This window comes from Lagenorhynchus albirostris, chromosome 17 (assembly GCF_949774975.1).
Source record: "Lagenorhynchus albirostris chromosome 17, mLagAlb1.1, whole genome shotgun sequence".
Classification (NCBI taxonomy): Eukaryota; Metazoa; Chordata; class Mammalia; order Artiodactyla; family Delphinidae; genus Lagenorhynchus; species Lagenorhynchus albirostris.
In genome coordinates this window covers 77,961,503-77,974,678 of record NC_083111.1, presented here as the reverse complement: position 1 = coordinate 77,974,678, position 13,176 = coordinate 77,961,503, and the positions used below count along the sequence as shown (strand labels likewise).

Below are 13,176 nucleotides of genomic sequence, written 5' to 3'. Positions count from 1 at the left end.
CCCCAGGCCTGTCCCAGAGCTTGCACGTCCGTGCCCCTGGAGCCCCTGTGGTTTTCTCCCTCACGGGTCATGTGTATCACATTTGTTTGCCTTTCACCCCCTACCCCCCCACACGCCTGTAGCCCCCTGGCAACTTGAGCACGCCGCTCACACCCTGTTCACCTCATACACCTCTGGGGCCTCACGCCCTGGGGTAGTACCTGACACGGACCACCTGGCCAGGCCTCATCTACCGATGCGCTGGGCACCAGGTGAGGAGTGATGCAGGAGCCAAGGTCGGACTCGGATTACAGAGGACCTTCAGTAGCAGGTGTGTGAACTTGGACTTCTTTAGAGATGCGTAGGGTGGATTTAGAAGATGCATCTTAGCACTTAGGCTTAGGTGAAGCCTCCGGAGTGGATGAAATGGTGAACAGGAAGCTGCATGGACCACGTCATGGAAGCCAGGAAATGTCACCAACAGAAAGCAGAGCACGAACACTGCGCCATCCGAAAGATGGCCTCCTGAGCTACCTGGTCGCAGCAGTTTAAGCTGAGCTTCTGAGGAATTTGCATTGCCCGGGGTTTTAGTCGAGACTGAAGTACAGAGCTGAGGACTCTTCGTGGGCCTAGGGGGAGCCAGCTCAGCCCCAGAGGAGCTGGGCCGGCCACTTGATGTACCAGAACCTCAGTTCTCATCTGCGGAATGGAAACATGCGCAGCCTCCCTGAACCTTGTTGGAACCTTGGATGACCACAGAATCAAAGTGTCCAGCACATAACTGACACATCCACAAACATTCGTGTCCTCTCCCACCTGTGTTTCAGCGGAAAACTCAGTCTGTACACTCAGTGCTTTGTTCTTCCCAAAGTTCTGTTTTGAAGTAACAGCCTTTTCGCATATAATGCTGGGCGGCTTGTCCATTAAGCTTTTGGAGTCTTCAGACTTTTTTTCCAGCCAAGAAACGCTGCATTCCTGTCAAAATTCTAAATTATCAGATCTGGAAAGGACCGCAGATAACCCTGGAGATCTCCCCTTATTGTCCAGAGGGGGATACTGAGCCCAGAGGCGATGTGTTTCCTGATGCAGCCCGTTACAAGGCGAGCAGGTGCTGGAAACGTCTCGCTCCCAATCTGGGCTTTCCCCGCAGGACACACGGGGCTGAACGGTCGACATTCCCCGGGGACTGTTTCTTCAGACCGGCCACAGCCCTGCCCCCTGCAGGCGCCACCTTGCAGGGCAGCTTGGGAAGTGGGGGCCCGCCTGCAGGGGAGCCCCAGGAGAGGAAGTCCAGCCGGTGACCCATCGGCCTCAGCCTCCCCAGGCTGCACCACGCAGCAGCATCGTGGCGTAGAGGAAGCCCCGCACAGTGTTTCTGGAGCCAGCCTGCCTGCGTGTTCAATCCTAGTTCTGGGATCTGCAAGCAGGGTGACCTTTGGAGAGTTTAGTTAACCTCTGAGTCTCAGGTTTCCTCAGTGCTGAGAGTAACTATCTGTTATGTAAGGCTACCATGAGGATTAAATGAGTTAGTATCTGTAAAATGCTTAGAGCAGTGCCGGGCAACATATGCCATATTTATGGAGGGTGGGGGGTCAGAGAGAGAGAGATGGAGAGAGAGAGAGTATAGAAACAGCCCGACAGAGAAGGATGGGGGCGTGCGTAACCTGAGCCCTGCGAGCTCAGCTTTGGGTCTGATCTCCGGCTCCCTTGCCGACTTTTCTCCGTGACCCTGGGGAGAGCTGGTTCCTTCTCTGCACCTCAGTTTCCCCATCTGTCAAACAAGAAGCCTGGGCTGCATGATCTCTTAGGCTCCTTTCCAGTTCTTATATCTGATGAGTACTTAAAACAGCTTATTTTCTTGTGAACCTCTCAGATTTCTTAAATCAGCAAGAAGGAAGTTTCCATTTCCCCTTGAGACAGGCGCATCCCACTGCCTGGCTTGGCCAGACGTGGAGCTGGGCCAGAGAGAGCCAGTGGCCACGCATCGCTAGGCCACCTCCGTCAGCCGCGTGGCAGGGCCTCCTCTGGGAGGTGGGGGCCGGGAGTTAGCCCTTGCTTCAGGCGTCTTCCAGAAGGTGCCTTGCAGGCGCAGCGAGGCGTGGCGGCTCTGTAGGCACAAGCACCTCCTAGTGATTGAGGGGCAGTGAGGCCCGAATGGGTTGTCCAGGGGCTTTTGGGCTTGGGGCAGTTGGCAAATGGTACAGTGTATCTAGTTAGTCACAAAGAGAGGAGTCCACTCCCTAGGGGCCAGAAGTTGGACACGGTGGCCCCGGCTCTTCTATCTGGAAACCGTGCTTCCTACACAACTTCGGGTGGGTGAGTGTGGCAGTCGAGCTCCTGAGGCCCCAGGGAGGACGTTCCAGGGGTCCTGCCCGCCCTGGTTTGGGACTAGGGAAGCCCAGGCCTTGGGGGCTGGAGTGAAACGGTCAGAGCACCAGCTTTGGAATCAACAGGACCAGTCTTACCCTGGCCCTGCCTCTGTCAGCTCTGGGACCTCACACCAGCTTCTAGTCTCTCTGACCTGTGTCCTTATCTAACATTTAGAGGTAACACCATCTGTCTCAGGAAGTGACCCTGAGGATCTAATGAAATTAGTTGTGAGAGCAGCTACAGGACTTGGCACCCGGTAGGCACCCCCTGAACATTTAACAAAAGGGAGTGGGAGTTTTGAAGGGACTGTGGCCACGGTGCATCCCGCCCACACCAGCCCCCAACTCTGTCTTACGATGAGTCGTCAGTAAGACCATGGCCTTCAATCCACGTAGCTCTGGAAGGGCTGGCAGTGTTGCCCACCAGGTGTTACTGGGATGAGTATTTGTTGACTTTCTCCCGTGTGCTGGGTGCATGTGGTTAAATCTTTATGGAGCAAGTGCCCAGTGGAAGAAGCACACCACACACACCCTCCCGCATTAAATGTGCAGAGGGACACGGAGATTTCAGGGTCCTCAAGACTAGGCAGCCTAGATGGCAGGGGCTGTGGGCGGGTTTTGTGCTTTAAGCAGGTTGCGTGTGCCCTCTGCTGTCGGAGACCTAGAACAGCAAGTGGACCTGGCCTGGGGGAGCGCCCCCCCCCCGCCCCCTGCCTTCACCACAAGCCCCCAGGATTCAGACAGTGAATACCAGATCTCCCCCTCTTGAGCTGTGTGAGCCAGGATGGCACACTTAATCTCTGAGACTCAGTTTCCTTTACTGAAAGCAGGGACAGTGTGTCATAGGATTGATGTGAATTTTAAAGGAGATAGTGTGTGTTCAGCTCCTGGTACCCAGAAGATGCTGCAGACACGGATTGAGTCTGCTTTGATTTGCATATTCCAGGCTTCTGGTGGGCTGTGCTCGCGCTAGTTTGAACGCTGACCCCATGCTTCCCTGTGACTTCCGTCCCACCTCCTATCCCAGCAGGGCTCGGAGGGTGTTGCAGTTAAAGACCCGCTCGGAATGCCGTCTTCTGTCTTCCGGCTCCATCGCCTCTTTGTCCCTCGGCTCATCTCTGTCCCTCGTCCGTCCTCTCCTGCTCATTCCCTCCCTCTCTCATCCCCTGCTCCTGGAGGCAAACACCTATCAGCACCCCAGTCGCATCCCTCCTGCCCCACTCTCTGTGTGCTGACCAGGGAGAGACCGCCGATGCCACGTCCAGCCGAGCCCGAGCCCTGCACCCTGCAGCTGTCCTGAGTGGCAGCTGGGAGAAGTCTTGCCTCCGGGCTCCACTGACCTTGATGAGTAAGTGCAAGGCTGTTAAGAAATAGGGTCTTGGGCTGCGAGGTAGGATTTGTGACACAGTGCCTGGTCAACATTCCTTCCTTTGCTGAGCCCTGTGGAAGTGCCCCGGGGGACGTTCAGTAGGCTGGCCCGCCACGAGGAGAGCTCTGGAATGGAAGTCCGGAGGCCTTGACTTCAGTCCTGGCTCCATCGCTAAGTTTCTGTGTGACCTTGGACAAGCTCTACCTCCTAAGGTTGTCAGTTTCCTCCCCTGTAAAATGAGGGGGTTGGCGTTCTTGCCAGATCCGCTGCTCTGGGAATCAATGGAAGAGATGCTTGGGGTCCTCTAGGGGCCTCTGCTCAGACCCCACGGGGTGGTAGACATAGAAGATTGAGGGTCAGGGGAATCCAGGTTCTGGTGCCAATGCAGTCACACCTCGCTGGGGTAAGTGGCTTACATCAGGGCCTCCGTTTCCTCATCAGAGTCACCCTCAAACCTGCCAACCCCATAGCGTTCGGAGGAAAAGAAGATGCAGTAGCACACGTGGAATCACTTGGCAGAGAGAGAAACTGCAGGCGGCTCTCCTCTCTGTTCACCCCGAACTTCATGTGATGGAAAGACTTTAAAAGAGTTAATATATGAGTGCTTGAAAATAGAAACGCGTACATCATTGTTCCAGGATTTTAAAATCATTTCTGAAAGATAGGAAATATATATGGTTAAGTTTACATAGATGCAAAGTGGAGGGAAACTACAGTGCAGCCTGCAGAACGGGGAGAGGTGCTGGAACAATCCTAAGGCTAAGTCAGTGGATTTGGGGAGTCAAGGGATCTGGGGACGGTTGTCAGTGATTAACTGAGGCCCCGCACTTAGAGCAGCAGCGTTGGGCATCTCCTCCCCTGGCCTCGGCTTGAACTGTCCAGTGGGAAGCATCAGTTTTTGCCCCCAGATTGAGAGAAAGAAGCCCCCCTTACCCTGCAGTCAGCAGAGGTGGGCTGGGTATACAGTCAGCATCCGCAGGCAGGCACCCAGGACCAGCAGAGCAAAGATGAGCAGAAAACCAGGAATCTTCAGTTATTCAAAACAGCATCCTGAAAGACACGCCAACATTAAAACAACAAAGAAGGGGGGCTTCCCTGGTGGTGCAGTGGTTGAGAGTCCGCCTGCCGATGCAGGGGACACGGGTTCGTGCCCCGGTCCGGGAGGATCCCACATGCCGCGGAGCAGCTGGGCCCGTGAGCCATGGCCGCTGAGCCTGCGCATCCGGAGCCTGTGCTCCGCAACGAGAGAGGCCACAACAGTGAGAGGCCCGCGTACCGCAAAAAAAAAAAAAAAGAAAAGAAAACAACAAAGAAGGAAAGAAAGAACTTCAGAAATGAAGTTATAGGGAAGTAGAAGGAGAGCTCAGAACCCTTCCCCTGTGCAGTGCTGCATCATTCAGTCGTGTCAACTGAGGCCACACTGCATCTCCAGGCTGGGCTCTGGGGACACAATAATGAAAAGAGTGAACCCAGCCCGTGTCCTCCTGGGGGACGGGAGAGAAGGGTGGTCACGTGGAGAATAAATGCGAATTGGATTAAGAGCTGTGAGGGAGACACATATGAGACCATGCTGGGGAAGAACGGGATGTGGAATCCGGACTAAAAGGCCAAAGGGGTGACGTTTACATGAGCCCCGAGGGCACGGAGGAGCAGCAGAGAGCGGCAAGCATGGCCCTTGGAAACGAGAGAAGCTGCTTAATGGAGGCACTGCAAGAAGGAACCTGGGCCGCTGGAGGCTGTGCCGCAGGCTGTTGGTACCAGCATGAACCCACCTTTCGGAGGGGTCTCTCTCCATCAGCCGAGCTCTTAGGGCCCAGCTGGGAGAAGGACACTGGACCTGGCGAGTCAGCCATGAGGGGAACACCCCAGCATCACGGGCATGGCTTGGAGGAGAGCAGTGGTATTTATCCACTGGCCGTCATAACCAGGCGTTTTAGATAAGTCACCTCATTCCTTGGTCATCCGTATCTTTCAAAGAAGGGATAATTTTCATCCCCAGGAAACACAGGCAACAGAAACATCTCAGAGAGGTGAAGCAACTTGCCCAAGATTCCAGAGCTGACAAGAGTTCACACCTGTGTGAACATAAGCTGCTGGGTGGAGTTGTGTGGATGGTAGCCCACTGTGCTCCAGCAAATTACCTCTTAGGTCTGTACCAGGCACTGCGAACAGTGGACGTTTATACGTGCTTCCTGGACGGATGAATGATGTGTTAAATGTGTCCACAGTTTTATGAGCTGCATCACAAGCCCCGTGCATTTATTTTTTTTTTGACCCCCATGTAGACCCATGAGATAAGGAGTCTGTGTGGTTCAAGGAGGCTGTGGGGTCTTCACTTGGTCACAGATTTAGATGAGAAGCAGAGATGGGAATGTGGTTTCCCTGACCTTTAACGTATGCCCCTTGACCCCCAATACACATAAACTCTCGGCTGCTGTGTGTGTGTGTTTGGCTCTCCTGGTGCCTCGTGGAGAACAGAGCATGCTCGGGAGCTAAGGCCTTTGCTTGCCTTTCCTCTTTTATGACATTGACCCCGGGGATGTCCCTCTGTTGTTCATTTCTTCTCTTTCCTTCTTTTGCCAGGGGGAGAGAGGCCTGGATGGATTCCCCGGGAAGCACGGGGACACTGGAGAGCAGGTAGGCAGGCATTGGCTCCGGGGGCCGGACAGGACTGGGGCCTGTGCAGAGCTCGTAGGGCCTGGGGGCTGTGGCCTTTGTCCCACTCGGCTGGGGGTTCCAGCCCCCAGCTTACGGCCACACGTGGACTCCTCCACGCCAGAGTGGAGGGATTCCAGAGAACACACCACGTTAAATCCATTCTCACCTCAGCAGTACGACACGTGATCATTAACGTAAAGGCCATGGGCAACGCGCACGTGTTCAAAGTGCTGTATTCAGTGCAGTCCTGTCCCCGAGAGTAAAAGATTACTAACAGCCCTAATGCTCACCAATAGATACAGGAGAATAATATAAAATTAATGTGGAAATTAATAGAGCTTCTAATGTCCTGATATGATGTTCTCTGAGATGCGCTGTTAAGTGGAAAATAAAGACAAGTGTAGGATGGCGTGGGAAGATGCGTCTATGAGTCCAAAGGGGACCACATGGAGGTGGCATTGGGTTAGTTGAGGAAGAACTTTCTAGCAATAAGTCAGTCTGGGAAGCCTTGTCAAAGTGGCCTGGTGCCTTCTGGGGAAAAGGCCAGGTACAGATTTGGAGGTGCAGTGGCCTCAGCCTCTTCCTTCTCCACTGCTGCCCCTGACGGCCTCCCTTTCCTTCTTTCCTCCAGGGAAGACCCGGCCCTCCTGGCGTGCCAGGGCCCCAGGGAGAAAAGGTAAGCCAGGCCCTGGGGTGACAGGTGGCTCTTGACCAGCAGGTGTGTGAGCTGAACGAATCAGGGCCTGGGGTGTGTGTGCTGGAGGGCCCAGGCTGGAGTTCTGGGAACAGAGTGCAGACGAAGGCGGTGAGTCAGGCATTAGAACTCAGCCTACAAGAAATGTCTGGTTATTGTACTGAAACATTCTTTTCTACTTTTAGGAATAAAAATCTATTTAAAAAACAAACAACAATCCCTATTATATAACATCCGGACATATTAAGATATTGTGCTGCCCTTAAATGGCTTTTTGGACTAACGCAGATATGAACAAATGCAAAAGAAAACCGCACAGACGCCTTTTCCTCTTTCTCCTTTTCTCCTTCTCTCTCCTCTGCAACATTTAGTTGTTGTTTTTTTTTTTAACCAGAATTATACTCCTGAAAATGTGCTAGATATTTCATAAATAAAATAAGGTTTTATCTCACCCTGCTGGTCATCTATTTTAGAGCATTTTCCCAACAAGGCTTAACTCACTGAATTTGCTGCTTAGGATTTCTTTATCTCAACAGAAAGAACTGCATGTAAAATTTCTTTGTAAACTGTGAAGTGCGGTGAAACCGTATGAAGATAATAACCTTCCCAGGCATTCAGGGTCACAGAGGGAAACTAAGAAGGTGTGCTGTGTTCTGGATTATAGTGGGAGGAGTGATGAAATAGAGCCCTGCATTTGAGTACAAGAGAAAGATTTTCTTCCAGATCTTAGGCCCTTAGGAGATACATCAGACTTTGGGTCTGAGAGCAGCTAGGAGAGAGGTTGAGGGGGAGCAGGAGAAATCCAGCTAAACCAAGGAGGGTGAGACCAGGGCTGCCGCGCTTCTCAGCGTCACACTGCAGGGTTCAGGTGAAGGTCGCTGCCCTATCCAGACGAGTTCTCGCTCGGCACGTGCTGAAAACAAAGGGAAAGAAAAAGGCTGCTCTGACTCTTTACCGAAGCAGACAGGGTAGAGTTATAAATAAATAAAAAGATACACAAGCCAAAAAAGCCTCTGTTTAGGAAAGGTGGCTGGAGAGTATTGATCTCACTCAAACTTGCGCACTTGGGCTTCCATTCTAGCTGAGTTAATTATTCTCTCTCGAAGTATTTTTAGAGTTGAGATTTACATTGTTATGTTATCCTAGTGTCAGGGTTTTAATGTATTCTTGCAGTTCCTTGACAGGGGATGCTAAAGCCTAAAATAAATAGTTTATTTCAAGTCCTGAAGAGGGAATGTGTCTTAAAGTTTGGATCTAGGTGACAACTCTTTCCCAATACTGTGTGTGTGTGTGTGTCTGTGTGTGTTATAAATTCCAGCCTTCCACTTGATTTATAGAGGTGTTTGGCCCCTCCTGATTAGTAAGCAGCTGAGTTGTACATTGCTTATTACGATGAATGCAGCAGAAATGGGAAGACGCGGTCAAGGGTCACGGTATGACGTGGGGCATTCATTTGGAAGAGTCGAGAAACCAGTGGTTCTCAGGTGATAGAATGTGTCCCAGCTCATTCTGAGAGAACATCGCTGGGACAAATCTTAGCTGCTTTACAATTTGAGAAAGTCATTGGAACCATAGAGCTGACCTTTTAACCCCCCTAACTTTACAGATGAGAAAACAGAGGCCCAGAGAAGTAGGGTGTCTTGTTCAAGATGCCCCAGTGGCTACAGACCAAGGTGTGTAGATCTGCCTGCCCGTACGATGACGCACCACAGACCTCAGTATCGGGGGCTGCTCTACCTATTCTGTATTAAGAGTTTTAATGGATTGACTCCATGGTTATATTAGTTATCTTCCGCTGCATAACAAATCATCCTGAACCTGAGAAGTGTGGTCTCGCCCAGTTTCTGAGGGCCAGGAATCTAGGAGCGGCGCGGCTGGGCTCCCGTGGCTCAAGGTCTCCCAGGATGCCGAGCTGTCGCCAGGGTGTAGTTATGTCATCTGAAGAATCCACTTCCAAGCTCACTCACAGTGTGGTTGGAAGCCTCAGTTCCTTGGTGGCCACTGGCCTCATTACACGGTCCTCTCCCTAGGGCTGCTCACAGAAGTGGAAATCACTTCCCTAGAGTGCGTTGTAAGCTCTCTGAGACTGGGGTTTGGCAGGCGGAATCCACAGTCATGTTTTATAACCTCATCCTGCAGCAGTACCTATGACTTCTGCTGTGTGTTACTGGCCACATAGATGAGCAGTGGTACAGCGTGGTCCTGCACAGGATGTGAATCCCAGGAGGCAGGGGCCATCTTGGAGGCTGACTCCCCCAAGGGATAAAATAGATCTTTGAAAAACATGCCACCCACGTAGTGGAAAGAAAGTGATTCAAGGACAGACTAGCTTTTTCAGTGTCCTCATCTCTAAGGTAGGGTAGTATCTGAGAGGAAAAAATTTACTTCATGTCAAGTCCTTGGAACAAGGCCAGGCGTTTAAAAAGGATCCGATATCTATTAGCTATACATACACAATTCTTATGGATGGACTATAGGATCTTAGTTTTCCTTAATAATGGTTTAATACATTTGATCTCATAGTCTGTAACGTTACCTGTGCAAGTGAGAAAACATGCGTTGATTAATTGATTTCATAACTATCATTGAAATTCACTTTTGTGGTGTAATGATGATGAGAAATGCAACAATGAAGACAATAAAAATAAATGTAATAATGAGGCGGGGTGTGAATAAAAGAAGAAAGATACAGTTATGAACCTCAAAAGATTCATTATTCAGCCACATGATGCTCTCTCTCTCTCATTTATATATAATAATTTATGTACATATTTTATATGTATCAATATTTATATATATTATATATTTGTACATTTAAGACAGCCACACAACAGTATTACAGTATAGCTCAGAATGTCTTCTAACAATCATATTAGCAAAATATTAATAAGGTTTGGGGGAGTGTAGGGAAAAAAGACTTCTGCTTGGGAGAGTTGAAGAAGGCTCGTGGGGGAATGGAGAAGACACACCCGAGCTGGGTGCTGACTGCGTGCAACTGGGCTTGCATCCAGGTCATGGAAGTGTGTGGAGAGGATATAGGGTGATAAAGAGTGCCATGTGTGAGCATGTGTGTGCACCTGTGTGTATGTGGGTGGTGGTGTCATGGAAAGGAAAAGCGAGAATGGAAACACGTGTCTGAGGCAGGACCCGGTTATTGCATGTGAGAAACAAAGGCAGGTACAGCAAGGAAAATCGACACTCATTAACTCGTACTTGCCACGCACCTTTGCTGTGTGGCTAAAAACTGCTCTAAAAATAGTCTGTTTTAAAAAGACATTCTTAACTGAGATTTTAGAAAAACACCTGATGCTATGTGAAGAGATGTGAGTTTTTCCAAGTCTAAGAAAGCAGTGGGACCATCAGAATTGTGACCGCACCAGTCAGAGGAAACAGGTCCTGTCCATAAGATAGAACTCAAATGCAATGAAGGGTGACAGACGTGCCCTGAGTCCTTCATCCTTACTCCTCGGCCTTAGGGTTTAATAGATGCTTTCCTATTTATCCGGCAACTCATTTACTCTTTGCCAACTTATTAAACAGTAGTTTTTCAAGGCTTCCTGTGCTCCCTGAGCGAGCCTCTAGGGAAAATGCAGTCATATCTCCAAGCTACATGTGGGAACATTGGCTACAAGCAGTGTCCTCGTTTTAGCTATAGGGCACTAGGGTAATAACAGTGAAGGTTTTTCTGTCGACAGATGTGCCCAATGTAGAACCAGGATGTAGCCCACGCTCTGGAAAACCTGACCTAGGCACAGCCATCAGAGCCTGGCAGTAAGGCAGAAGGAGGCAGAAAACAAAACTTCTGTCCATCATGATCTGGTGAAAATGGACAGGCCTCATCACAGCGTCTGTGGTAGTTATTACTTGCTGAGTATTTACTGAGCGCTGACCATGTCCTGAACCTGTGACCGGGCACAGGGGACGCACCACAGGGTGTAATCACGCTCCTGATGTGCGTAGTGCAGACCTGCTACGAGCAGGTGCTCACTGGACAGTGGAGCAAGGGATGCTCTTGAGCAGGAAAGTGGTGGGAAGAGCGCCAGCCAGATCTAGGCACTGGGTACACAAGTGAGAGCAAGGCTCCTACAACCTTGATGCAGAGATATGAACGAGACAGAACACTTGAGATTGTTAAGTCAGTCAGCCCACGTGATGGCGCGTGTGCTGGAGCACAGAGAAGGAGGTGGTCCCGAGGGCTTGCATGGAAGCAGGGGCCCTGGGGGTGTGGGAGCCCAGCCCGCAGGAGCAGGTGTCACAAAGTGTCTCCAGGCCCGTCCGTGTTCTGCAGACGGCATTTTTTCATTCTCTTTATGGCTGAGTGATGTTCCATTGTATATATGTGCCACATCTTCCTTATCCATTCATCTGTCGATGGACATTAGGATGCTTCCATGTCTTGGCTATTATAAATAGTGCTGCTATAAACGTTGGGGTGCATGTATCTTTTTGGATTAGAGTTTGGTCTGGATATATGCCCAGGAGTGGGATTGCTGGAGATTATCATATTAAGTGAAGTAAGTCAGAGAGAGAAAGACAGATATCATATGATACCACATATTTGTGGAATCTAAAAAAAAAATGATACAAATGAACTTATTTACAAAACAGAAATTGACTCACGGATACAGGAAACAAACTTATGGTTACCAAAGGGGAAAGGGGGGAGAGATAAATTAGGAGTTTGGGCTTAACAGATACACACTACTATCTATAAAATAGGTAAACAACAGGGCCTACTGTATAGTACAGGCAACTATACTCAATATCTTGTAATAACCTATAATGGAAAAGAATCTGAAAAAGAAAGTGTATATATATATACGTACACACACACGTGTGTGTGTGTATGTATGCGTATGTATGTGCACAAAGGGAACAAAGTACCCTCTGTTGGAACGTTTGTCATTTCTCCGCAGGGTGCCATGGGGCCTGCAGGACCTCCTGGGGTACCGGGCTCGGTGGTAAGTGATGCAGTCACCAGTGGTTGGAATCACGGACTCAGATACTGATAGGATTGTGTAGTTGGGAGAGTTGTTGCCTCTGAGAATGAGGCGGGACTGTTCTGATGACACGAGCTGGATACAAGGCTTTGCCCGCTGAAAATGGGGTAAAGTCAGAGGCGAGTCAGAAATTGCTGCCTCCCGGCATGCCGTGCGCCACGCGCCGCGCAGTGGAGTGAGGGGGCTATTAAGGAAGGGCCACCGGCTTTGCTGACGTCTGGTTTGTCCCTCAGGTGCAGAGAGAGGGCCTGAAGGGCGAGCAGGTAAGAGGGACGTGGGCCCTCCCATCGTGGGGCTTTAGGTGGTGGCAGAAATAGGAAGGCCACCGGCGTGGGGTGACACTGCTTGCTGAGCTCAGGTGCAGCCCTTCAGAGACAGGTCAAGGTGACTCTGCCAAGAATGCAGATTCCCACCCTGGGTCCCCTTTGGGAACTTGGGAAGAAAACTCCGAGTCAGCAAAGGATCATGGGTGGTGGCCCGGGGCATAAGGACGGGGAGTCATGACTAATTCTAGTTTGACTTGTGTTACCAGGGAGCCCCGGGACCACGAGGTCACCAGGGCCCTCCTGGGCCACCAGGCGCTCCGGTAAGTCATCCCTCCCCAGCCCGGGGTCCACACCTCTAGGTCTGGAAAATCATAGCCATTCTCGCTTCCGAGCTCTGCGTTATTTCAGAAGCTCCTCCCGTCGCCCTGAGCGATAGGGGTTGTTGTCAGCATCTAGCCCAGGAGGAAACTGGGCCTTGAAGACTGAAATCACTGGGCACGGATCATGCAGTGAGCAAGTGCGGAGCTGGACTTGAAGCCCAGGCAGCCCGCCTTCAGGGCTCCCAGTCCCAAACATGCCAGGATTGGGGTTTCTGGTGTTCAGTCTGCGGTTTCAGTTTCCCTTCAGATAAAATGGAATAAAAACATTGGACACTTCAGTGCCAGTTGAATCATCTCCAGGGCACATTTGCTTTTCACATGTTTCTGATTAATACTGACTTTGCAGTGGTTTGGAACACTTCAGCCTTTGGTTTCTCCCTCTGTTAAGAATTTAATGATATGTAAATAACCATTTGGGAAGAGGCCATTCAAAGGGACTCTGATCATTTTTGATGTGAGTT

General features: G+C 50.6%; 1 protein-coding gene across 1 annotated transcript in view; it reads left to right on the top strand.

Moving 5' to 3' along the window:
• The window catches only part of COL22A1 (collagen type XXII alpha 1 chain), a 265,238-nt gene that overhangs the window by 118,179 nt on the left and 133,883 nt on the right, over nucleotides 1-13,176 (top strand). Inside the window, exons 17-21 of the mRNA XM_060128072.1 lie at nucleotides 6,301-6,354; nucleotides 7,007-7,051; nucleotides 11,986-12,030; nucleotides 12,303-12,332; nucleotides 12,602-12,655. Of these exons, the coding sequence (XP_059984055.1) occupies nucleotides 6,301-6,354; nucleotides 7,007-7,051; nucleotides 11,986-12,030; nucleotides 12,303-12,332; nucleotides 12,602-12,655 (228 nt within the window). The remainder of the gene's footprint in view (nucleotides 1-6,300; nucleotides 6,355-7,006; nucleotides 7,052-11,985; nucleotides 12,031-12,302; nucleotides 12,333-12,601; nucleotides 12,656-13,176) is intronic.